This window comes from Apostichopus japonicus, chromosome 1, assembly GCF_037975245.1.
Source record: "Apostichopus japonicus isolate 1M-3 chromosome 1, ASM3797524v1, whole genome shotgun sequence".
Classification (NCBI taxonomy): domain Eukaryota; kingdom Metazoa; phylum Echinodermata; class Holothuroidea; order Aspidochirotida; family Stichopodidae; genus Apostichopus; species Apostichopus japonicus.
Genome location: NC_092561.1, coordinates 12,576,624 through 12,604,302, shown reverse-complemented (window position 1 = coordinate 12,604,302; position 27,679 = coordinate 12,576,624). Strand labels below are relative to the sequence as shown.

At 36.8% G+C, this 27,679-nt stretch overlaps 1 protein-coding gene across 1 annotated transcript; it reads right to left on the bottom strand.

Moving 5' to 3' along the window:
• Positions 1–3,816: 3,816 nt before the first annotated feature.
• Positions 3,817–27,672, bottom strand: LOC139967763 (staphylococcal nuclease domain-containing protein 1-like). Its single transcript, XM_071971834.1, has 20 exons — positions 27,515–27,672; positions 26,433–26,582; positions 23,936–24,059; positions 23,103–23,184; positions 21,955–22,115; positions 20,932–21,023; positions 19,163–19,318; positions 18,680–18,786; positions 16,890–16,977; positions 14,491–14,616; positions 13,591–13,757; positions 13,188–13,371; positions 12,553–12,694; positions 11,022–11,131; positions 9,909–10,097; positions 8,433–8,565; positions 7,604–7,794; positions 7,220–7,327; positions 5,413–5,661; positions 3,817–4,910 (listed from the first exon to the last, which is right to left on the bottom strand). Exons 1-20 carry the CDS (start codon positions 27,587–27,589, stop codon positions 4,845–4,847), a joined length of 2,700 nt encoding a protein of 899 aa, XP_071827935.1. The 5' UTR covers positions 27,590–27,672; the 3' UTR covers positions 3,817–4,844.
• Positions 27,673–27,679: the final 7 nt, after the last annotated feature.

Genomic DNA, 27,679 nt, shown 5'->3' with positions numbered 1-27,679 from the left:
TATATATATATATATATATATATATATATATATATATATATATATATATATATATATATATATATAAATATTTTTTTCCCTCTCAGGCTGCCCGAATTTTTTCAGGACTTTTGCCCGAATTTCTTGTCCTCTGGAAAATTTGGGGGGGGGGTCTGCCCCCCTGCCCACCCCCCGCCTCGTACGCCTATGATAGGTAGACTTTCTAGCGAAGGCCATTTGAACCCAGTAAAACCATTCTTATGAATCCAGTTAAATTCTAATTGAGAAATCTGTAAACATGTATGGTCACCATGGTATATCACATGTGGTATCCAGAATGAATCTGAAAGTGTTTGGGAATAAAAGTCTGTTTTTTGAGGCAATCGCGAACGTTTCTCTCTGTAGATTACGCGTGAAATATAATCATGAAAGATAATAGATATAGGTTTGTTTGCTGTCATATCAACATGTGTATGACATTTAGCTTGTAAAGAGAATGTTTACACACCTGATACCTGACATATGGCTTCCCTTCACTGTTTACAAGTTACTTATTTTTTGGTCTAGCTAAGAATGACGGTGAGGACTTGAAAGGCTAAGTTGTGCATTTTGCGCAAGAGGTTTGGAGCTGGTGAAAGATGACATCAGTGTTTGCCACCACCTTCCCGGTAACAGAAGAAACCCCCGGCCTGGTTTTTTTTTTAAATTTGAAAAGTGTAGCAAACTTGTTAAAGGTATGAGGGAAGATGAGAACATTAGTATAAAGTCTCTCGGCGATAGGGACACCCCAACTGGAAATGAGGAATGCATCACCTCTTGAGTTTCTGACGCGGCGGGGAACCCTCCATTTAGGTCGAAAACAAAAAGGTCTCCTCTTGGCGGAGAGGAGTCACCACTAAGGGAAACGTTTTTTTCGGGGCACGAAAAAAACCCATTTTGGTCGAAAACGAATAGGTTTCTCCTTGGATAATTGGGACTGCACCAATTCAGCACTTTCACGGGTAGAGAACAAGCTGTTAAGTTCGAAAGCGAAGTCGGGTGCTCCTCTAGGCGAGAGGAGACACCCTTCCGGGAAATGGTACCTTCACCCACTTTTGAGACGCCTGGGGACGGGGAACAGACTCCTCTTGGCAAGAAAAAACTCCTCTGTGAAATGGGGCCTGCACCTTCTGTGGAACTCCTTTAGAGAATGGGAACAAGCCGTTTTGGTTAAAAACAAACGGGGTGTCCTCATGGCGAGAGAAGACACCCCTATGGGAAATGGTGACTTTTAGGGGTAGGGAAGAAGCGGTTTAGGTAGAAAACGATATCGAGTACTTCTGTAGGCGAGAGGAAACACCCCTCCTGGGATATGCGGCCTACACCCACTTAAAAGGAGGGGAGCAGGCAGTCGAGGTTGAAATCGAACGGGAGTGCTCCTCCCCGCGAGAGAAAACAACCCTTTTGGAAATAGTGCCTAGACACAGTTTGGGGCTTCTTCAATGCCGAACAGGCCCTCTAGATCGAAAATGAGAGGGGTGCACCTCTCCGTGAAAGGAGATACCCCTCTAATTCCCATGCCTAATGCCCAATTCCCATGCCTAATGAAGCCTACACCTTATTTTGTGCCACTTTTTGAGTCCTTTTTGGCGCGGAGAACAGGCCGCTTAAATCGAAAACGAACGGATGTGCTCCTTTTGGAGAGAGGAACAGTGTTACCAGCGTTAGCGTTTTTACACTAGATTTAGCGTTTTTAGACTTTTCTGGTGTTCTAGCGTACGTTTTTTTTCAAAATAGGCCAAATCTAGCCCTTTTTTTTGCCCGAAATTGATGGTTCACAAAAAAAATTGCACGTATCCGAAACATTCGAGGTGAAATTACCGCTTGGAAACACACTGAACCTATTTTGTTACTTTTACACAATGTTATCGCGGTCGATATATTTATTATGAATAATGCTGAACGTACGTACAGCTGTCACACCAAGTATTTTCAAAAGCAAAAACATAAGCCGAAACATTAAGCTTAGGATTTTCGAGGCTTTATTAATGAGTATTTTTTTGTACAATTGCGAACTGTGGGACACAACGAAGGATCTTGATCGCAAAATTGACACTTTTCAAAGGAGACCACTTCGTAATATTTTCAACATTAGATGGACCAATAACAATTGGTTATCAAACGATGAGCTCTACAATGAAACTAACCAAACACCTTGGTCATCCATAGTCGCACATAGAAGTTGAGGTTTTCCGGTCATGTAGCAAGACTCCAGGAGAACGCTCCAGCAAAGGTTGCTTTAAAGGCATTGAAGACTCGCTTCAAACCGTGTGTGGCCATCTGAAAAAGTTAACTTTCTGTTGCTTGCAAGTGACGTTTTGTTCGTGTTTGTTATGAAACGTGATACCTTAATTGTTATCTTTAGCTGGACCTGAGATGTCCATCGATGTATGGTTTGTATACTGTGCTGTGGGTATTGACCGCAGCTGTATGTACTGACTGTACACTAGTGTCTAATTACCGACGGTAGCAAGCTGTGTGTGTATTTTCTGGGATCGATTGTGGTGTTTAACACTTCTGTTACACCTCATTCGAAACTAGGTCAAATTACCGGCATTAGACGTTTCTTTTTGCGCGGTGAGTCTTCACACCCTTTTTAAGAGAAGCATTGAGGCATACTGCGAAACCATTAGGAATGCCCGTAACTACCTTGCTTGGAAAAAAAATAAAGTCGCAATTTAAAGACGTTAACATTAACAATTTCGAGGAAGCAATAAACCTTGCGCAAGATCGTGATACGTGGCGGAGGTTAATCACTGAACATGTCGGATAGACGAGACCCAACTTACTACTACTACTTACAGCTGAGGCGCACGTGTGCAGTGTAGTAAACGTGAGGAGAGGAACTGTGGGCTATTGTGTGAGTTTACTGTGTGAGTACACAGCCTTAGCGCGGATTGAGACGAGAATCGTTTCTTGCAGTTAAATTTCGTATGAATTAGTTGTAATTTTGTTGATTCTACAGTTGTTTTCTGGGGTTTTACTTTTGCAAATCTAGCGTTTTTTTTGGCATGTGCCGCTGGAGAGGGAACAGCCCTCCAAGTTCCGGGAAATGGTGCATACATCCATTTAAGAAAGAGAACCCGCCGGGAAGGGGAACACGCCGTTTTTGGTCGAAAACGAAAGGGACTGGAAACTGACCGTTTTGGAGCTCCTAGATGGCAGAGGAGACACATATAGGAAAATGTGGCCTATCCTCTGCTTTGAACTGAGCGCTGGGGGACGGTCCAGTTGGTCGCAAAACGAACCGGTTTATCTTCTGCTCCTCTCTGAGAGAGGAGACAACCCGCCGTGGAATGATGAGTAGACACCGTTTCGAGCCTCGTCTGTGGCGGGGTACAGTTAGGTCGAATGCGAACGGGATGCTCCTCTCAAGTAGAGAAACCGTAAGATTTGTCATAGCAATGGGAAATTATGTGATTTGTAATGTACAACACTGTATGGCAATTCACAAGAAGGGAAAGCATCTTTGAAATCCTTCCCTAAAGAACACAGCATTGTATTTCTATGTGGTTTTAAGATGAATCTGCCCTTCTTCTGTTGTTAATACTGTCTAAACCAAGGGTAGGACCACTTGAGGAGAATGCATGGCAAATGGTTGGGGCAGGTGGTATTCCACTGTCCTAAAGCAGGAAAACCTGCTCAGATTTCTAGCTGGAGTTTCATTAATTGAAGCAATGGTAAAAATTCTTCTGTTGTTTGGTTTTTTTCCAAGCTTCTTGAACCTCCCCCCCTCCCCAAGTGCAAAATATCTTTACTCTGATCACAGAAGCAACAAAATGATGAAAACCAAGTGAATTAGTCTTGATGCTTTTTTTGCTTCCTTCAAACATTTGACATGATTTTCTTTAAAAATAACCTTGTTTCAAGGTATGAAACCAAATTCAATTTAAAATAGATGCATTTGTCAAAACCGACAAAATTGATCAATTCATTCAAGTGAACTTATGAATGATTCATTATATATCGCTCATATTCGCTAGGTGCAAATGTTGACATTGAAAAACAACATCAATATTCTTTGCATAATCAACTTTTAAAGACGACTTAAACATTAAGGATTTCTTAGGGAAGTTTATAGTTCAAACCCCTTCACCATTATATGCAGATAACGGAAGTGTCCTCTTTTAGACTAAAATGTAACATCATAATTAGTTAAACAATTGAGCTAGATTCAATCTTGTGCAAGTTGTCCATTGGAATATAGGCTGGCTTCTTCAGTGTGGTCTTTTAGAAAGGATGAAATACTATAATGCCAACAACGCAAACCAGTCAAAGAAACAAAACATACATACATCTAAGAGAACGAAAAAGTTAAACAATAAAACTGAAAATGAAATGAAAAACCAGGATTGAGGGATCAGATTTTAAGTCAGAAAATATGCCGAATACTAGTTTAAATTTAGTAGGATTCAATTTTTAAGTTTCTCTATTGGCAACTTAACTTCTCAGATTGTGAGACTGGCTATATGATTAGTCATAATAGGTCATTGTAAATGACCAAATTGACAATAATGATAAGGATCTAATAGCACATACTGATATGATAATTGTGTTAATTGGGGTAATAGTGTATGAATATTTCATATTTAGGTACATATGCAATGATGATTTCCTGATTAAAATATTGCAACAGGGAGATTACTTTTTTGATTTTTGCACCCCACTCTCCAAAGAATGAGTAAAAGGAGAAGCAAACAGAAGACGTCAGTTGAGGCTATCTTTAAGTACTTTAAAGGAAGGACTTGTATAGTCATGCCTCTTATTACAAAGAGAAGGAGAAAATTAAGACCACACTGAAAAACTAAGCCTATGTTTCCCAGCATTTAGCCGCTATAGCCGAATTCACGAGCATCGTCCTCAGTAATGTCCCCGTAGCGCCAGATGTTTAACTGTGAAGATAAAATATCTCAATTAATATCAAAGGAAAATGACAACTAACAATACAATGAATACAATACAAAACAATGAATGTTCCTTGAGACTTATTTAAAGCAGCACAAGTTGGTTTAGTTAAACTGTTTGATATAATTTGCTACTGAAATATTACAAAGTACTTTAATAGCTTGACTATCCCACCCTATTTAAAATAATGATGAACACTGCAACAGCAGTGAAATTGTCTTGTAACCCCTTTACATGTGATGTAAATCAACATTATGCGTCTCAGCCACAATATATGGTATAGTGAATGGTATCTTGAGGATGCAAGAGCATAACTTTAAATGAAAAACATATGAAGTTACTTGCATTGAACAATTAAACAATATTCACTTATCAAATACAAATGCTTAACTTTACTCTGGAAGTCATAGGAGGAAACCATCATCTAGTAAGCATTAATGACTAGATAACCGTACGTAGTGATGCCATGGTACACCTAAGTTAACTTACTCGGTTTTTCTTAGCAGCTTCCTGAGCTTTGGAGTAATCCACAACCAGTTTGGCCAGTTTCCTTTCACGGCGTCTTTCTGCCAGGACGAGACCATCTGCGATGAGTCCTGCTGCAACATCTCCCTGCTTTTCTTGTGTCTGGATGGTGACATACTCAATCGAACCATTGCGGTATTCGGTGTTTAACAGAAACTGGTTGTTCAGGGTATCCCTTCTGAATGCAGCTACTGCATCCTGACGGAATTCTTCCTGCAAAACACAGCGATCAAACACAGCAATAATCACATGACCAAACATGTTAGCAAGCTATGTGTGCTATCACTTTGATGTTTTGTAAAGAGTTTCTAGGATAATATAGTTCCTATATCACTTGTGAGATTTGGCATTTCACAACATAAAAAAAATATCCTTATGCTCAATTAAAGCTTATGTCTTTCTCCATGTATCTGCTTGAAAAAACAATCACCACACAAAACAAAGCAGAATGCAAAAATGCATTGTGATTTCGATGATGTTACATGAGCAGTTTTCTTCATGAATCTGACGTAATGTATAGTGATGGTGTACATATTTACAAGGGTTTCATGATCTGACCTCTGATGACCCCAAATGACCTTTGACCTCCACCAAAAACAATAGGCTTCTTTAACTCAATGTGGTACTTCTACACACTAAATTAGAGGTTGGCCCAAGCTTTCTGTATTGAGATAATGTGATTACAAGGTTTTCACAATTTGACCCCTGGTGACCCCACATGAACTTTATCCTCCAACAAAAACAATAGGCCTGTTTGACAGAATGTGGTACACCTACAAACTAATATGAGGTCTGCCCATGATTCCCTTCTTGAGATATCGTGTTCACAAGGTTTTCACAATTTGACCCCTAGTGACCCCAAATGACCTTTGACCAAAAACAATACGCTTCTTGTACTCAATGTGGTACTACTACACACTACATATGAGGTCCTCCAAAGCTTTCCTTGAGATTCGTGTTTACAAGGGTTTCACAATTTGACCCCTGGTGATGCCAAATGACCTTTGCCCTCCACCAAAACCAATAGACTTCTTTTACAGAATGTGGTACCCATACAGTGTAAAGTTATAACAACTTTTACTTCTTGAGATATCGTGTTTACATGGTTTTCAGCCTTTGACCAGCCTTTTCAGTTATAAGATATCCATGGAATAATTTCATTATTGTTATCTTCGACCACATGGTAGCCTAACAACACACTAAATCAATAGGAAATACTAGCCTAACCATCTGTTTATATGCTGAAATTGTGACGCAGTTATAAGATATCCATGGAATACTTTCAATATTGCTGTGTAGGATTCGGGTAATAAATTAGGAACCAGGTAGCATCCCGTCGGGTGGGTACCCGGATACCCGTGCTAACACTAATACATATAAACATACAAACATACACACACACGCCATCACCATCGCATACATCCCTTCCGCCTTAGGCAAGGAATCAAACTTTTGTCAAAATTTTACACTCAACTTGACAAAATATGAAGTATTTGTTGAAATGCCAAATTGTGTTATCAATCCCATCTTAACACAAATGAGTAAATTTGACAATGTTACACAAAAGTAGACTAATGTTTACATACTTGAACCAACATCACAACAAAAAAACCACAGGAAAATGACATGTTGTCTGTCAAAGTTATACATATCCATGGCACCTTGTCTGATGTGCATTGTTCCTGTAGTTTGCCTGTTGTGTGCTGTACTACACAAGCAGGACCAACATATAAGTAGCAACCAGATGGTTGAGCTGTGAGGTGATACTTACATCTTCAGGAAGTAGAGCACAGGCAAGGATGTAGTGATGAGCTTGAGGAGCTAATGTATGGAAAGCAGGTGGAAGTGTTGCTAGCTTAACAGCTGCTGTATCCTCCCTCTGAAATACAATGGTCATACCAATTATGCAATCTTAATTCCCTGTTACAAAAGTTACATTCTCACATGTGATGCGGCAGGTAAACATCAAAAATCCTCAATATCATTTGAGTGCAAGTGTGATTTTAAAAATAAAGGCATGAGCACTTAATTCTGGCTGATAAGGTTTTATAGGTTTTGATTAAATATACAATGTATTGTGAGTAAGAACAACATTGCAATCTTTTTAAATGTGATTTTACAGCTCAATAAATAGGATAAAAATACAAGCACTTACATTTCCATAATCAATATAATAGACGGTGACACTGTCAGCAGAAACCTTTTCGATTTTAGCTCTGTACCACTGATCATCTACAAACTTGGCCGCACACAGGTCTCCAGAGCGAGGTGTGAATGCCCCTGGAAGAGGTGGGGTGGCTTCTAATTCACTACGTAGTTGTTCCATCAGCTGTTCTAACTGTGGACCTGCGTAAACAATGTCAGAATTCAACCATACCAGCAGAATAATTGTAGCTAGATTAGTGATCTTGGTGATTTCACTTCTACTTGAGTCAAGACGATGCCTCTGTAGCAGAGAACTGCTCATTGACGTCTCTCCCACATTAAATCATGCAGCATACCTGTCTTACATAAAGAAATGATTAAATCGACATCTTACTCGCTAACTGTTATGTACATTAACAGTTTCATGAAATAACTGTAACACAATTGTTTGTTTTTTTCGGGTATTACAATTTGACAGATGTATCTGTCTGAAGCAGTTCATGCTTGAAAGTACTTGTTTGAAGATAATAATTATAATAATACCAAATTTATATAGCTCCCTAATCAACCAAGAGGTGCGCTCTAAAGCTTGTTACAATTATTATTACAACTACTGAATGAAACAGACTGATTAGGCTATCGGACATAAATCCCATTTAACTTTACACCAAAAAACATAATAAATTATAAAATAATTATGTACTTCAATTTAACTAAATTAGTGATAGGAAATTATTGGAGCTTAAATAAAATAAATGCAAAAGACATTACCGTAAGTAAAGTTAAGCAAAAGGAAACATGTGAGTGATTAATCATATTCAAGACATGACAGTAATTACCTGATTCTGCATGTTGAGCATAAAAGTCTAACTCTTTCCCAACTTCTGTCACAAAGACTCTCTTAAAGTTAGTCTTTCGTTCTGTTTCTTCAACTGTACTCACGTTTTTGGGTTCTTCATAATGTTCCCAAACCTTGGAAATAAAAAAATTAATCATTTAAAGTACAGCATAACATGTTTAGTACACTACTCTCAAAATCTGAAAAGGCTTCAAAACATGTAAATAACAAATGCTAATTGCAGATTTAATCTCTGTATGATGATAACTACTGCATGAGGTGTGTTGCACCTGTAATAAATACTTGTAAAAAACTCATTACTTGGACTTAGGCCTGAATTGGGTATCTGGGTATGCAACCGAACATCTGGGTACTTGGCCGAATATTTGGGTACCCGCACAAAACCGGTACTGGTTCTCGGGTGGGGGTGGTAAAGATTAATTAAGACATTAAAATACGGAAGATTATTTTCATGAAATAACTTTCTTGTGTACATGGTTGTTTTAATTACTATTTCAAGTTTTAGCCATTCTTAATGATTCTTTTTTGTGTGTGGATAAAATCACTCAACACCGAAACGAAAATATGATACCGGTGAAAACTACTCAAAATTGAAACCTTCAATCCATCATAACAGCAACAGTGTACGTAAAATACTACATTCTGGTGTTTGTATGGGTTATCCGGGTACCCCCGTACCCACCCGACGCGATACTACCCGGTTCCTAATTTATTATTCAAATTCTATGCAAAGTGTGACTTTCCCATTGACTTAGTATGGTGTTAGGGTGCCATGTGGTCGAAGATAACAATGAGGAAAGTATTCTATGGATATCTTATAATTGCGTCACAATTACAGCGAATAAACATATGGTTAGGCTAGATATCCCCATTGACTTAGTGTGGTGTTAGGCAACCATGTGGAAGAAATTCTCACAATTATTATTTTGTCATACGTTTATTTCATAGAAAGGAAAGACTGACAAGGAAATTTACGAGATGTTACTAATGGATTATAGACGGGATAACTAAAAAATAATAATTGCAATTGGCTTTTACTAAAGTTTATTCCAAATGCAATCAACTTGTGGGAATCGCGCAATCCCGCGGCTAATGCTATCCCTAAAGAAACAGTCCCGTAAAGAAACAGTCTGTAATTTTTTGCAAGGTTTTTCTTAATTCCATGTGCATTTGCATTATTATTTATTATTCATCACAATATGAAATCCCGTTGTTCATAACAACAGGAGTATCGTCTATTTCGGAGCCCTGTGTAATGTAAGTGGCATTCTGATCTGCTATTTATGTACATTATGTTTTGCTTGTTCCGCAATTTTTTTTAAATATTCTGTCCGGGCATTCGGGTATCCGTTACCCGACCGCGTAATGTCAATGGGTACCAGGTTCTGATGTTTTGCTACCTGACTCAGGCCTACGTGGACTTGGGATCTGATTGACAATAAACAAGCTAGCTTACCTTTAAAGAAGCAGACTTTGCTTTCTCTTCAGCAACCTGAAGTTCTCGATAATAGTTGCTCCTCTCAGCTGTGGGGTGCATCCTGGAGAGACCATTCTCAACAAGGCTGATAGAGAGGTGAACACCATCAACGAATAACCACCCAATGAAGTTACCACCTTTGTCTAGAGCTTCCACTTCCACTTCAACCTGTCACAAGAAGGAGAGTAACAAACATAAGTAAAGGGTGCTGTAACAGATATTTAATTACATACTGTATGATAAACAACATATTCGTTACAGACAATAACTTATTTTTTATTCTAGAGAGAAAAACTGACTGCCTCTGGAAACACCACTTTCAGTCCAGTGGTTTATCTTTCCAACAGACAAACACAATCATAAGAAATCAGCTTCCCTTTCAGTTTAACACAATTGTGATCGAATTAATTTAATTGACTGAGCTGTGTTCAAGTTTTTATTTACAGTCGAGTATCTTCAAAGAACACTAATCTTAAGAAGTGTAACTAAAATAGGTAATAAACATATTTTGGAATTATTTATCAGAGATATAATTTGACATAAAGTGGTGGTTTATCCAAATCTTTAAGCTCAATGTAGTGCATAAGGGAAATACTAATGTAAGACTGGTCATTTCATAGATCCAATTATTGATTAATGCTGGCATGACTGGGTACAATATTACAGTATTAAAGGGATGTTCCTGTAGCAAAACACTGACCTTAACAAGAAAAATATTCCACACTGCTAGTTGAAAACCCTATCCATTATTTTGTTCATAATTTGAGATAATTGTAGTGTCTATGATGTCATCACATGAGATGTTCTTCAAATGCTTTAATTTCCTATAATATATTTTCTTGTTGGTTTATCCTTGAAATATGATACATTGGGAACATTTGAATAGCTGTCAATGTTCTCTGTATAATTTCAACAAAATTCACCTGTTATTGTAAATATAGTAAAGATTGTGAAGAATTGATTTAAATATTCAGTGGAATTGCTGTGATGACATCATTCACTCTGTTCTTGCCTGATGCATTCACAAAATTTAAAGGAAAAAATAAAAAACAAATCTTCATCAAACAAAATGCTGTTTTTCAAAGCCATTACCTCTCTCTGAAGGCACATTTCTTTTGTAAATTGGAGGGCTTCCTCAGCGTAGGGCTCTGATGCTGAAGGACCACCAGGACCTGTTCTTGCTGACCGAGGACATGATATACCTTAAGAAAAACATTTAAAAAAAAATCATAAACACATTAAAAATGGTTGCTTCTTTATGTTGTCAATTTGTACCTGTCACAAAGATGGACTATGCATTGATAATGTGTATCTCTACTAAAGATTTCTACTAAAATAAGTAACAATGTAGGACTCCCAACACAGAATCAAACTGATGTATTACCAGGACCATTCATGATGTGTATCAGATTTCAACTAAGATTAGTAACTATTTAAGACTTCCAACACAGAATCACACTGATGCATTACCAGGACCATTGCAGTTAGGTTATTATTCACTAGAAAATTATCTTGAAAGGAATTAAAAACTAAAATGATTTGAAAATGTCTACATTGTATATATATATATGAACTGTGAGAACAGTATCCAAATTGTTCTCTTTAATAGCCAATGAAATCATCCAATTTCCACTAATATACCTTCATTTGATGAACAACTGATGAACTAAGGGTATCTTAGTTTGACCAATTACAATCTTTAATTTCAGTTAAACCATCTAACTTTGGTTATGTTAGAGAAAATTGACTAAGAGGTAGTTTGTCTTTGAGTTTCCTGCAGTTCCTGCAAGAGTTATGACTTCCAGTCATTAACAGCAATGCATGAGGAATGCATTAGCATGCATTCATCAGGGATGTAAGTGCAGCCCCCCAAAAAAACCGGAAAACTATTCGGAGAAACCGGGGGAATGCCGTCCTAACACATCCTACTCCTAGCTCTGAATACTTACGCACTATCGTTATGTTAGGCTAGCTCAAAAGTATTAGCGCTAACACATCCTACCCCTTGTTCTGACTACTTACACACACTATCGTTATGTTAGGCTAGCTCCAAGAAACGAATACGTCGCAGCGAAATCCGGAATAAAAAACAGTCTCACATTTGAAAGCGATCACGAATATCGACTATCATATGCGTATCCCGTAGATTTAGCCGCTCACAAATATCACAAGCGTTAATTCCGAAACTTATGTCGAGCACCAGCAGTTACGAATCAACGTGAATTAGGCAAGGTTTTTCAACGACAGAAATAAGCTATGGCGATTTGAAGTTCGCACGTACGCAACGATGTTCACATGGCACACACAATGTTGTACAGTGCAATGCGATGTGTAACAGGAAATGGTATTTTGCTTGATCGATGAGTGAAAATTGAAGTTAGCTTGCTGCAACGGGCCAGGCATTTTTGCCGCGTTGTGTCTTTGATATTTGTACAATTTTGTGGAACTTTATTGGAATTAAAAAAAAAACGGATTTCCGTAAAAATACGGAAGACTTACATCCCTGATTCATAATGCAATAACAAGATTTCAGGCAAAACAAGTTATTGCTGCTTAGATACTAGTTATGACATCAGTTTGATAAGGCGGATGATGATTAAGCATGGCCGGATAATTTGCTTACCTGCTAACAGAAATGTAATCAAACAAGTTTCCTTTGGTATGTAAAGTCTCAGTCTTGAACCACTAGCAACAAATTCAACGATGGCTTCACTTCTTCCAGCTCTTTGAAGAAATGGTAGAAACTGCTTTGATTTAGCTGGTTCCTATAGGAATAAAAAAAAATCAAATTGCTCAAAAAGAAGACTTAAACATCAAGATTGAGCTAAGTAGTCCCAGTAGTCCCAAAGGGCATAGTATATATTGTATATCATATATCTAGTGTACATGTTTCCCACAAGCTGATTTAAACATTGAACACACTTTGATCTTAAGTTACCTCTACCGGAGTGATCTTCTCCTGACACATAAGTTGGTCTAACATTAAGAAAAGACTTGTCAAAGAAGTTTTCAAGATAAGTGAATGAAGCAGACATGTTTCATTGTATCTTACTTATTTTAATTGTACTTTATATTGTTTGTCTCTCACTAACCCCAGACAAATCTGCTACCCGATGGATTGGTGGAGGCTTCTTACTATGAAGTCCCTTGCTATTGACTTGTAAAAGAAGTTTTCCAGATAAGTCAAGTGAATGAAGCAGACAGATTTTATTGTATCTTACTTATTTTAATTATTTAATTTGTTTGTCTCTCACTAACCCCAGACAAATCTGCTACCCGATGGATTGGTGGAGGCTTCTTACTATGAAGTCCCTTGCTATTCTTTGTAGCTCTCTGTTCGGCGGCCAGGAGATCATCGTAATGAGAAGATCGTTGGTCATCGTCCTGACGATACCTCACGACTGTGGCAAGACCTTTACTGACAAGAGCTTCTCCAACATTGCTTTATATAAACAAAAACAATCAAAAGTCATTATTTATGAAAACTAACCTGGACAAATCTCAATTTAAATGATGAGCCCTCTTACAGGAAGAAACAGTTCCCATGTTAAAACAAATTACTCCTAAATGATCTTCTTGAGAAGTTGATCAAAGACAAAAAGCTGATTGACCTGAACACATGATTAGGCTACAGATAAATGCTGCAGCACAAAATACTTACATGTCTCCCACATAAACTGTTGCACAGGTTTTTTCAGGATATCCATCACTGGCTGGCTTGATGTAATCCACTGTAACACTGACTTTCTTTCCAATCAGCTTCCTCCTCAGGAATTCACGGGCTTCAAACATGTACGGAATGTCGTAAAGTGGTCTAATCCTTCGTTCCTGAATAAAAAGGTAAACGGTGGGTATTTAGTTCCTTATCCTGCATGTTATGATGCTTTTAGTGTAAGGACGGAACTTCGGATAAAAACAATTTCTTAACAAAACCACAAGAGTTAATCGCTGCACGTCGTCGTCGTCGTCCTATGAGTCATGACTGACCCTTTGTGACCCTATTGATGATGACGTTCCAACCACTTCTATCCTGGGCATATCGGTGAGCTGCGCAGATGTTCATGCCGGTGATCTCTTTTATTCCGTCAGCCCATCGAACTTTTGGCCTACCACGTTTTCGTTGATCCTCAACATGACCTTGGGTAATGATCTTCTCCAAGTTGTCACCTTCTCTCCTAGAAATGTGTCCAAAATACTGCAGCTTGTTCTTATCTATCTTCTGACATAAGGTGACCTTCGCTCCAATTTGGTTCTTGACAAAATCATTTGACTTACGTTCCTTCCATGATATCCTCAGCATCCTCCTCCAACAACACATTTCAAAAGCATGGATTTTCTTTCTGTCTACTGCTCCAAGAGCCCACGTCTCAGACCCATATGTAGCGATTGGAAAGACCAAAGCATTCATTATATGAATCTTGGTGTTCCCTGAGATCCCTCTGTCTTTCCAGATGTCAGTGAGGTTTATAGCAGATATCGCTGCACAACCAACTTAATGTCAGATCGTAAAGTAATTTGACTATGGATACACTTTTACATTTGAATTATTTGATAAACTTACATTCTTTGGCTGATCATCCCCAAATGGACCCAACCTTGGGGGTCTGATGCTAGCCAAGTTTATCCTGCGGAAGTCACCAGGGTTAATTTTGATCACAAGTGCATCAGCATTTACAACTTCTACCACCTGGAAATAAATGATGTAGACAAAAATATCATTAACAACTTCTTCTGTAAGTAGTTTGATGTTTATATTAAATAAAGTAACTAATAACAAATAACAAACACAAATGTTCTTGTTTCATTTTATATTGATTATTTCAACAAAATTTAGAAAATGGACCACAAGGCACATGGTCTGTTTCCTTCAGATAGCAGAGAAACATCAAGCTTAACATTTATGTGTTGTATAAATACTTCTACAAACATACTTATAAGTATACTTTAAAACCTGAGCATCAAATTCCTGAGTTTTCACTCAGTCAAACCGTAAGTGGTTAAACCACTGAGTTAAGTCAGAATGAGCACTACATAAAACTCTAGCTCTGCGATCCTTTTAAAGGTATTTCCTAAACTGACTTGTACTCATAAAATCAAGTGGTCACTGATAAGGATTATCATTTCCAACACAAGGCTGATGTGATATTGCATGTCCCCATCGATAGGTGCATTTTCAAAATATGAACAATTTCTTTACAAAATGATATATCAAAGTTACTCTGTCACCAAACCCTTAAACAATAGTATTTAATAAATTAAAGCTAAATGTTTTACCTACTTCACTCTGAAATAGTTGTCTGACGTATGATTTTTTTTCCCTATTGAACCAGAATTGCAACAGTAATATTATAAACAAATGGTTAAAGGTATTCTCTCAGCTAGGAAATTTTTAGATGGCGGGCCAATTTCATAGGTTTTGATGGTACACCGTTACTCCACTTTCTGACTTGGTCACATGATACGGTATATGTAATATACTGCCACTGTACAGTGTATATCCTGTATGTAAATGTACGTAATGTATTGCACAGTTTCATGCAGTGTTAGCATAACACACGTACAGTACGTGTATATTGCGGTCGCCGCGCTGTGTACGTTGTGATTGTGAATTAGTATCAATACAATACTTGCAAATAGGATAGTACTGCTAGTTACATTGATACCATCGTAAATTTTTGGCCTGGCTGTCTTTTATTCGCGATCAATCCTGTCGATCACATATGTTGGATGGTCTTAATATCATTCAGCATATCATAAGCATGTCTGAGGGTTCTGCAAAGAAACGGCAGTATCCGGGCACTAAACGCAGGTCGGCCGGTGGAAGGCCCAGGTTGCTTTATTGAGAGTCCCGATGCCAAAAGCAGTGAGCGAAAAAGGGACAGAGAAATGCAGGCAACAAAAGAGTACTTGAGCTGGTGCCACGTGGACTGGGTCTCCAAAAACGATCTACTGGAACAAAGATCGGGGACCGACAAAATGACCAATGCTGCCTTCGGGGAGCATTTACTGGCAGATCATACGAGAAGGTAGGCAGCAAATTATGCTAACGACTAACGTTATATATTTACTATTTATGCTACTGTATACTGTTGACCGGCCGAAGTGTTAGGTCTATTGTAGGCTTCCTTGTTATATTGTTCAATAGACCGATGCTAGGCCTACTTAGGAGTAGCTAGGCCGACAAACTAAGGCAACTAATACACCAAGAGGCATAGGCTAGTAGTACTGCAGTACAGGCTGCTGTACTTACTGTAGCCTAGCCCGAACATTTCCATGAAGTTTTATTTATGCTTTCTACTTATATTCGCCTAGTAAGCATTATTAGTATGGAAGTCTGCAGTATCATATGTGATTGGTTTATGATTTGGTAGCTTTGCATATATGAATAGGCCCTAGCCTACTGTACATCAGTGTAATATGGATTTGTAGGGAGATCTCCCCACAAGAAAATGAAAAAATTAAAACTTGAAACAAGTGCAACTTCTTTGTAACTGTTATTCTAGAATGCAGGGAGGGACAGGGGCTTATACTCAATAAAGTAACTGTTTTCATTTCCATTGATTTTATTTTTAAATCGGGAATACGTTGAGACAAAATTAGCTGAGAGAACCTTTAACATCTGCAAGGAATAACCTATCCTTAATTGTGTTATAACAGATATGACAAATCAGGCAAAAAGGCTGTAGATGATTGAGGGGAGAAATGATAAATTAAGGGTAAATCGAATTTGATTAGGCACTTATGCACAGGCATTTCATAGTTTCAAATTAATAAGTGTTTGTACTAATATATCTTAAAACTTACTCAACCTTTTATGTAATTGTTTTGAGTACTTTTAGAATTTGTTTTGCATATCATACTGACAAAATTAGGCGAGTCTCATCTCTTACAGTTCTTTGTTCTGATGTAAGGTCATTAAGCTGACTTACTTTATGCAAGTACTAGTTTAATTGTCCTCACCTTTCCAGATAAATTTTTCTCTGTGATGTCGATGGTGGGTGCTGCAAGATAGTCCTTCCATAGTTTCAGTTTCTTCTCCTTGGCAGCTCTGTTGTTAAAGAATACAACATCAAACACTAATGACAAGTACATCCGTAGTAACACCAATTGTATCTACCACACAACATATAATCACAGACCAACTCTTAGTCAACAGTGATCTGTTATGGCACAGTATCATCTAGCTCACCAGGGTGCATTGCTCAGGTAGATGACTCTGGTGCATTAACAAATTGATTCCACAAGCAATATTTGTTGTATATCCCTCAATTTGATGTCAAACAGGAGATTTTCTCAGTAGGTGTACTGCTTGAAGCACGCTTCCGCATTTTTACATCTTGAGTTCATTAAAGGGACATCTCTGGGTCCAAACTTGTAAATTTTAAATTTCAGGGAAGAAGAAGCATCTTCCTAAAGACGGGGGATGTGTCACAGGTCACATTTAAGATATTTCCTTTTGTTTAAAGACCACCCTGTGAGAAATTTACATTCTTTGTGCAAGTTAAAGGTATTTCCACAAAACTACTGCCTATGTAAGGTATCTGTATTATTATTTTATCATCTGCATGTTGTATTACCTAATTTTGAGCTATGCAGGGTACTGTGTTAGCAGGCTGCCTGTAGCATGGGATGGTTGTTTATTCCTAGTTAGTATATATTCAGCGAGGAGACCATAAGGGTTACTCCGTGTTCCCAACTAAGTAATGCACACTGGTTCAAAGTGGGCTACTTTGTGTTCCAGACTTATGCTGTTATTTGGCTACTTAGTGTTCCCAAATCGTATTGTACCTGGGATACTTTGTGTTCCCAGCCGTTAGTATGTAACTGGGCTACTCCTTGTATGCAAAGCTTACCTGTCAGCCACATCCTCATCAGGGTCTACGTTAAGGTACCCAGGCAAAACCTGGTGAATGCCAGTTTATTATCCCGTAAGTTCACGTTTTTTTAAAACTTAAGTGTCAAGGCTTCCTTGTCACGTATGCTGCAGTATATATATATATATATATATATATATATATATATCTTGAGTTCATTAAAGGGACATCTCTGGGTCCAAACTTGTAAATTTTAAATTTCAGGGAAGAAGCATATATATATATATATATATATATATATATATATATATATATATATATAAATATATATATATATATATATATATATATATATATATAAATATATATATATATATATATATATATATATATAGTGTAGTATTTCATTGCTGCAACTTAATTATGTTATTGTTTTGATACAAGATTTGCAAGAAAAGTATTTTTCACTTTACTATTTTCAGGGTTTTTGTATTATGTGTCTGCTGTACATACCGGTGAATAAATTCACTACACTTCAACTCCTGTACTCCCTTCGTCATTTGCATCCTCCGACTTACAACGACCCGAGACACTCATGAACACAATACAATCATCTCCTCTAACACCATTCTCAACCCTAAGATCTTCAAAGACCCCTCATTTAACATTGATCTTCTTTATCAAGTTTAAAATTGCAATGCATGTAAACAGTGATAGCTATCTAGTTGTACACTCTCTATGACGTATTCTCAAAGGGGGGCATACTGTATGTGGGTATACTGTTCATTATCAGTAGTCATAGTAACTGCATGATCCACTTAGGTAATATGTAGACAACACAGCAAATATAGGAGCAACAACTGATCCAATGACAGAAACTGTGTCAATTGCCATATTTATCTGTTAGTAATGAGGTTAGAGAGAATGATCACTTACTTTTCTGCAGATCGAAGTTTTTCAGTTCCTGTGGTGACTACTCCCATACTCCAGTCTACGCATCTTGCCAATCCTTCAGTTAGGAGAAACTCGGCAATGTTTCCTCTCTATAAGGATAACAAATAAACTCGTCACTGTGATGGTTGTATACCACAAAAATGAAGACCAGAATAGTAGATATATGAACTGTTATTGTTAGCTTCATCCCACAGAATGATCCCCAAACAGATATACATGCAGATAGAGTTAACAATTATTTATGTTTCCTCTCTATAGATATAAGGAATAACTTGTCACTGTGATGGTTTTATACCACAAAAATGAACACCAGAATAGTAGATATATGAACTGTTATTGTTAGCTTTACAGAATATTCCTCAAACAGATATACATGCAGATCGAGTTAACAATTATTTGCATTTTTTCAACCAAAGTTTGTCAGGTTTGTATCATGTTTAATAAGTACTGCTTGCTTTCACTTACTGGATGTTGTATTGTTCCTAGGAAATTAGTGTTAGAGACACCTTCCAGAATGATCTTAACATCTCGCTGCAGTAGTCTTGATTCTGTGAAATATTTGGCTTCATCAGCGAATTGTTCTGGAACCTCCTTGTCTTCCTCCCGTTTGAACATCGGACACTAAGAGCAAAAAGAGAATAAATCTAATACCATTATAACATATAACATAACATAACATAACATACATAACATACATAACATAACATTATAACATAAAGTTCAAGCATGATATATTAAAGCTTCAAATTTAGTATCGAATTGATGGTTTTTTTTTCAAATTTCATTCCTTTCAATTCCTTTGTCTGATCATAGTAGTTTTAACCATGTGTATCTCAGACTTCACCAAATGAAGCATATCATGTAAAAAGCTCTTGATGGAAGACTGATGCATATGCCCCAGACTGGTTGAAATAGTCTTTTCAACAATACTTTTATGCACAGTACGAACAATGACTCCTTAAATGAATCTATACAAGAATATCTTATGAAGGTGAAAAGCTATATCACAAGCATTTGCCAGAATGAATTAAACCAGAAAGCCTGATGGCAGTGTGATTGCTTGAAACATAATTTCCAAAATAAAATTCCACTTTTACACTATTTGACTGATGTAGGTAGAGCAAGTGAGGTACATTTTGTCCAAGAATTAAGTGAGACCCTGAAGATAAAGAGCTTTCCTATTCTTATTTGTGGCACTTACAGTATTTATGCCAAAATGTTTCAGTATCCAGAAAGAACAGTCTTCCTATGTGAATATAGACACATACTGTATCTGTAGATATTTTAAGTATGAGCAAATGGACATTTTTGTTGACATATTTTGAGCTAGCAAACTAGCTTTGCCACCAACCACCCATTTATTAGCTGTTATTCATGAGAGGAACAGAATATTGTTTATTCACTGTGAAATATTTTCACAGCTTTCTGCCAAAGAAGAAGTTATTTACAGTAGTATATATCACAGAGAATAAGGCACATTTTGAGACCACTTTAGAGAACCAGTTGGCCCCTTGAAGCTCAGAGTTGGAAGACTGATAGAGCCCAGTTGAGTGTGTTTAAATCACCCAACACAAGCAGATTTTATTTCCTGACACTGTATGTACTATTCAAGATTACTTATATATATGGCATCTTCACAAAATGAACCAAAGTTTGACTAAAATATGTTCACAAAAAGAAACTTAATGTATCAGAGAACTTGCAGATTAATTGCATCTTTAATTTTGGAGTCATGTTGACAAGGATTTCAGACTTTGACACCTGTTGAACTCACATGACATTTGGCCTTTTCAGAGAACATTATGATTCTTGTACTTACTTAGGTTGTTGTACATATCAAGTACGAAGTCTATTAAAGTTTTACTCGGTGTTATGAAATTAACAAAATATTAGACCTTGACATCAACTCCTTTCATGATATTCAGTATATTTAAGAAAAAGTTGTTAACTATTAATTTAATTGATTTAAACTTAGAAACAAAGATTTAATAAATCAATAGCTGAAATGTTCAGTAGTATCAATTGCTATGATAAGGCTTTGGCATGTTGTAATTTATGTCTTCTGTTGTTCACTCGTGGTTCAATAATGTCTCAATGTCAAAATGTTTTTCATCAATCTTTAAGCCATCATGCAGCATCTTAAAGTTGTTAAATGATTTGGTTTTGTAGAATAATCATCCTTCAATAGGAAGTAGTCAATGCAGTTAATGTTGATAATACAAGCATACTGATACCTTTATGCCTGACAACATCACAGTAACATGGTGAAAACTTGGTAGCAAGAATGCTCTGACAGTACACCCATCTCTCACATGCTCAATGATAGCTGATGGCAGAAAAGAAAATCATATTATTGTGAAATTAAACATAAACAAATGTAACTAACATCAAATTTCTCATTAATAAATGTGCATAATCCCTGCAAAATAACTTTATTTCCTTGTTCATTGAACTGTTATCTACTGTGTCTGCTAAACTTGGGTTAGAGGTAATGTTGAAAGAAATCCATAATTCCATATCCTAAATTTGTCCATAACCCATAGTGACATCAATTATAAACACACCCAAGTATGGTTTAGCTATGTTATTACATACTTAAGCTAACAGAATGTTTGTGTCTACAGAAGACTAGTAGTAGCATGGACACTGCGAAGTTCGGACACCTAAGCCTTAAAACACCCAAAACTATATCTTCTGGTCTAAATCACCTGAAAATATACTTCATATGGTGGGAGAATTGTGTTATATTACGATACACGGCCAAACTTTCTTTCCTGCAAACTGTTTTCACGTTGTATTTCAAGAAGATTCTTCGTGATTGTGGAACTGGTATTTCTTTGCTAGAGTATTGCGATGTGATGTGGCGCTGGTGATAAAATTGGTGGCGCAGTTGCTCTTTCAGTAATTATAACAGACTTCATAGATCTCCGTCATTTTATTGATAAATATGTAAGTACTTACTTACACATGGGTCATTTTGGAGAGAAAATAACTGTAGCTTTGAAGTTTTTCGTGAAATTGGCTGTTGCTATAGGTTGTCATGGTGAAATCGTGTATTTCTTAGGGTGTCCGAACTTCGCAGTGTTCTGAACTTCGCAATACTGACTATATATATATTGAATGCCTCAGGTGAGGAATCTGCAACATGGTTATGTACAAAACACATCTTACTACACAGAATAAAATTTGTCTCTAAGCAATTCAACTTAGGTGTCGGCATTCCAAAACAAATTTAAATCTGAGTAATTGCTACTCACCATCAATTGGCTTGTGATGAAATGAATCCACAAAGTTCCTGGGATTTTCAACATTCCATGTTATCTTTCTGACAATTCTCCCATTTTCAGGGTCTTTGGACCACTTGCCCTTCCCAGCAGACTTTGCTAATTCTTCGAGGTCAATGAGCTTCATTTGGTCGCTGTACAAATGCAAGAAAAAATTTACAACTTCACTACTAGTATCAAAGGAGACCTTCAAGTGGAAAACGACATCTCAGAGCTACTAGTCTTTGGACCGTAACATGTCTTTCCTTTCTGTTTACTTTTTTACTTGAAAGAGGCAGCAGTTGCAACTAACATTACTTGCAAACAAAAGTAATTTTACATTAGCCAGTTACTTTTTATCGTAAGCTTGAAGCTGTTATATCTTGCAAAGAAGATACTGTGACCCAATGACTGTATAATAACTTTTAGGATTTAATAATTATAAAATGAGTTTTTGTATTCTTAAATCAGCTCATGAACTAAACAGTCTTTCAACAGATTTAGTAGAAATGCAGTGTGACTATGCCTGAGTAGGGTACCCGGATCGAAAACGCACAACCTGGATCGTAGTAAAAGAAACAGTCAGAAGTATTTTTGCAAGGCTTTTCTTTATTTCATGTGCATTTGCATTATTATACATCAAAACATGAAATTCAGTTGTTCATAACAACAGAAGTATCAATTAAAAATGTATATTTCTGAGCCCTGTTATGTAAGGTCGCATCCTGATCTGCCATTTATGTACATTGTACATTATGTTTGGCTAGTTCCGTGATTTGTTTTCAATATCCGGTCTGGGGTTTCGGGTATCCCTTACCCGATCGAGTAATAATAATGGGTACACGGTTCCAATTTTTTGGTACCCAACTCAGGACTAAGTGTGACATATGTACTTGATTCAGATTGCCAAGGGTAAGATGTGAGTCATAACAGCTAAGAAGACAATACAGTTTATATTTAATAAATAAATTAAAATAAAATGAAATAATAAACAACCTTAAAATTGTTTTGAGTATTCCAAGTACCAAAGGTCTGTAACTAACAGTACTTTGAACACTCCTCAAGAACTAACTCTTACTGAAAGCTATAAGTACAAATACTGTACTATATGTATACTTAATGAGGATACAATGAACACTCACTCGCTTGGCTTGATGCCCCCTCTTCTTACTTCAACCAAACCTTCAGCTACGATAGATTCTGTAACATTCTCAGCTAAGGTATCTACCCGGGATAAAAGACATGAAATTGTTATTAAGAGATACATGCATTAACTGCTTTCAACAATGGTTGTATGCAAACATTTATTAGGTAGTACTACTCAGAACTATCAGCAGGCTCCTTACTATCACTACTTTTGTTCATAACGTAATAAGTTCATTGGCTGTGTACAAGTTTAATCTCTTAATCCAGCTAATAACAACTGTTGCAATTTAAAGAAGAGAGCTTACTGCCCATGTCAAAGGTACATAGAAAGTATAACTCATTTGATTTTAATATATTGTTGAAGCAGAACATTAACAAACGGATTCTTATAGTTTAGTTACACAATACCCATTATGAAACAATTCAATGAACATTTACTTCAATGATTAAAACACACTACAGCTATGGGAATAAGTTGAACTTGGAAGTAAAATCTGAATGAAATCTAGTAAAACACACTAATGCTCGATATAACACTCTGCTGAGTAATCCAACACACAAATGATAGAGAAGGTGACAATGACATACATTTGAAACATTTTGACAAGTGCCAGAGTTAACCATAACAAGGTATGTTACACTGAGAGTCTGTTTCCCTTAAATATTGCTGATGACTTCATCAAGTGAAATCAAAATCACAAATTAAAATGCATCATGTATTTACATGTAGGGTAAATCACTACTTAATGAGGAAGAAGTTTATAAGAACCTTTGAAAGGAAGACATATTGTGTCAAGGTTACTTTTGCAAAAGCTGAAATGTTTCTCACCTTTACCCAGAAAAATACATCCGTATGCTCTTCCACTTCCAGGTACAACATATTCGACTGTGAATGCAACATCTTTACCAATAAGCTTTTTGCGGAGAAATTCCCTGGCTTCCCATGCATAAGGCTGAAGTAAAACAAAGAATCGGATGCAAATGAAAAGGAATTGAGAGATAGAACCTTATAAGAACCAGTATCCTCAGCATTAAAACTCTTGTGCTCTACAAACTGAGCTACAGTATACAACCAAATATTAGAGGCCATCAATGTTGCTTATTCTAGAACAGTATAGTTACTCAGAAATTAAAAGTTGCATTCTAGAGACGCATCGTCTTAAAACTGTTTGTGTCCCTGCAGTCCTCTATGAATCATGTTGCCCCTGACAACACATTTGCTTGTGCACAACACAAGCCAATATTGATAGGTCTTTAGTATGCATGGTAAAAATTCAAATGATGAGACCATAACTAATATTCATAACAAAATGACTGTCAAACTCTGAAGTGGGAAATTCTGCTGTAGACTGGTTACGGTATATGCTGGCATGCAATGCATACTACCTCCACCAAAAACAATAGGCTTCTTGTACTCAGTGGTACTTCTACACACTAAAAATGAAGTTGATCGGACCTTTCCTTCTTGAGATATCGTGTTTACAAGCTTTTCACAATTTGACCATTGGTGACCCCAAATGACCTTTAACCTCAAACCAAAACAATAGGCTTTTGTATTTAATGTGGTACTTCTACAAACAACATATGAAATTGGTCCAACCTTCCCTTCTTGATATATCGTGTTTACAAGCTGAGCGTCACAAACGCACTCACACACACCCACATACTCCATCATGAATGCAAAGGTTACGATTATCATCAAAACCAAAAATACTGCACTTTCAACCAATTTTATTGAGCCACATAAACTTTGTAGAACATATTACTTATAGATCTCAACGATACAAGAATATGCCATTAAAGGAATTTTGAGTGGCAGTCTATTGGGTATATGAAAACTTAAACTTCTTAAGTTTTTCATCACCACAGTCATAGTTCAGTTATTTTTCATCCTATGGTTCAGAAGAAGTGGAATTTTTTAACCTTGTGCCAACTTAATCTAATATATTTTAAAAAGTGATGCGACTGTAATGTTATCGCCCCACTTCGTTCTGGGGGGCTGTAGTAGTGACGCTATCATTAGCAAGCTACACTGCAGAGAGGAAAGTTCAAATTTCTGAAAGTAAGGTAGCAATTTGGATGGGAATTTCTCGGTGAAGTTGCAAGCTTGCAATCTTTTGAGGAGTTAAAATGTTCCAGAATTCCCTATCTCTGTTTTCTTCATAACATGTTCAGATATTTGTTATATATTTGAGCGATTTTTTTTAATCAAAGCTGTATGCGAAGTCTGTACACATTCCTGTGTACTGTATCAAGGCAAAGCATTGAGAGATCGTTTGTATTCACAGCCGTAAGCAATTTGTACACATTCCTTTGAGCGTATCTAGGCCAAGCTGAGAGTGAGATCTGATCGATTCTGACCAATGACTAGATCCCATTTTGCACTAAAAAATTCCTTTAAAAGGCCAAGCAATTGCTCACAACTTTTATGAACCGTGTCATAAGTTACTATTAACAGTATCCCAATGCAATTTTATTCATACAGTTTATACAAACGTGAACGAAGGTTTCTTTTCCCCAACAACTATAGGCAATTCCGACCAACCCCTGCCAGTTCTGACTCATTTCCCACTACAGTATGTAAATACCTATTTATGCAATGACGATAAACATACTCAAGCATCAATGGCTCGTTTGATGATGTATGAATTGTAGAGATAGCTTATTACTTTTGTGGCTTGCACTGGCACTGTTATGTACAAGAAGTATGTGTGTCAGTTTACATGTATACCAGGTGGACATAGTACTGTATTCAGTTCATTCCTCCTATCAATGGTATATTGTTCTTTATGCATATATTATGTTAATAGCTAGACCAGTGGTCTATAGTTGGTGTGGTACATGCTACATTCCTCCTATCAATGGTACATTGTTCTTATGCATTTATGTTATGTAAATAGCTAGACAAGCAGTCTAGTTAGTAAGACTGAATAAAGAAGTAAGGCAGAGCCTCCCAGACCCTCAGAGTGTGCACATGTATTTTCTTGTTTCTGTGTTTTGTGTTCAAAGTCTGTCCGTTGTCAAGCCCTCGGACTCTACAGAATGTTGCACTAAGTATTAACAGAAGTTGTTAAACTCTGTACCTTGCGTTCATTGTTTTTTTCAAAAAAATTCAGTCATTAGTGAATACTGTTTCGTAGAATCCTGCATTTGTAACAATGCTGCTAGAAAATGAATTTGATCCAAACATGTGACCATAGTAAAAAAAAATCTTATAAATGAATGTATCTACAAATATTAAGCACATTTATACAACTTTTCTTACTCACATTAACAACCAGTGAGCTATGGAAAGTTCAAATTGCAGAACTAATCAGTTACTGTACCTCATCTGGTGTTTCCACAGAGTGTTCGATGTTTGGATTTGCTCTTCTTGCTAATTTTGGGGCAACTACATTAGACAAGCAAATCTGTTTCTCTGGAGGAGGACCTCCTTTGGGAACTCCTCTGATTATCACAGCATCACCAGATAAAATCTACAAAAAGATTGATTATTTGCTATTTTAATCACATGAAATGTAGAGAAAAAGGTTATGAAAAAACAAATTAGAGATATTTGCAATTATCTACAGTATACGACAGATGATTGGTGCATAGTTATGTTGAATAGAACATTTATATCAAAATTTGATAGGCCTATCTGTATCAGATAGGGCATCTTAGTTAAATTCCTTTCACTTTAATTCTTTATGTTCCTACTATACTGTGTTTATATGTGAAAAAAACTTAAATGAAGTCTTGTAATACTAACAGCTTATATAATATAACAATAATAAGAAATCATATGATAACCCATAATTTTATAATCCACAACATTGTGAAAATCTCATAAAAGGTAAAAGTTGGGCCTGTATGAGCTACTTGACTTAAATTTCAATCAGACCTAGCACTATGCATTCACTGTCGTAGCTTGGTATGACTATACACGAGTAAATGAATGGGAACCAATTCCATTGTAGCCAAGCTTAGGCCAAGGCTACTGTGAAGTGTGATTGAAATGTTAACATTTTTGTGGGGTTTATTCATATTTCTAAGGAAGCTGTTGGTAAGTAATCGAAAGAAGTATCCGTATACTCATTTCAATTTACAAAGATGACCCACTTAACGATACCTTCACTGTACATAAAATGTACACATTCATAATTTGCCTAACGTTGGCCTAAGCTAGTATAGGCTCAACTCGGGTTCATTCAAAACAATTATTCATGTGCAAATATCCAACGGTTGACTTTAGTAGCCTAGGCTAGGCTACATCGTGAATATGCCACGTACTCCATATGGAGATCCGCGACAAACTTTTACACAGTAAAATGTTCTGAAAGCCAAAGTACATGAATATGTCGAATTAACGAAGAAGCTACAGCAACAAACAGAGTACTGGGTACAGGCATATCAAATAGGAGATTACCTGTTTCACAATTCCACGGTGGACGACTGGTTTTGGAGGAGCTTGATTCGCCATGTTGAGTTGTGTATGCACCATACAGCTGAATTTAAAGAACGTAGCATAAGGGATGAATGAAGCAATAACGTGACCGTGTTGAATGAGTGACGTTTCTGACGTAGTTGTGGA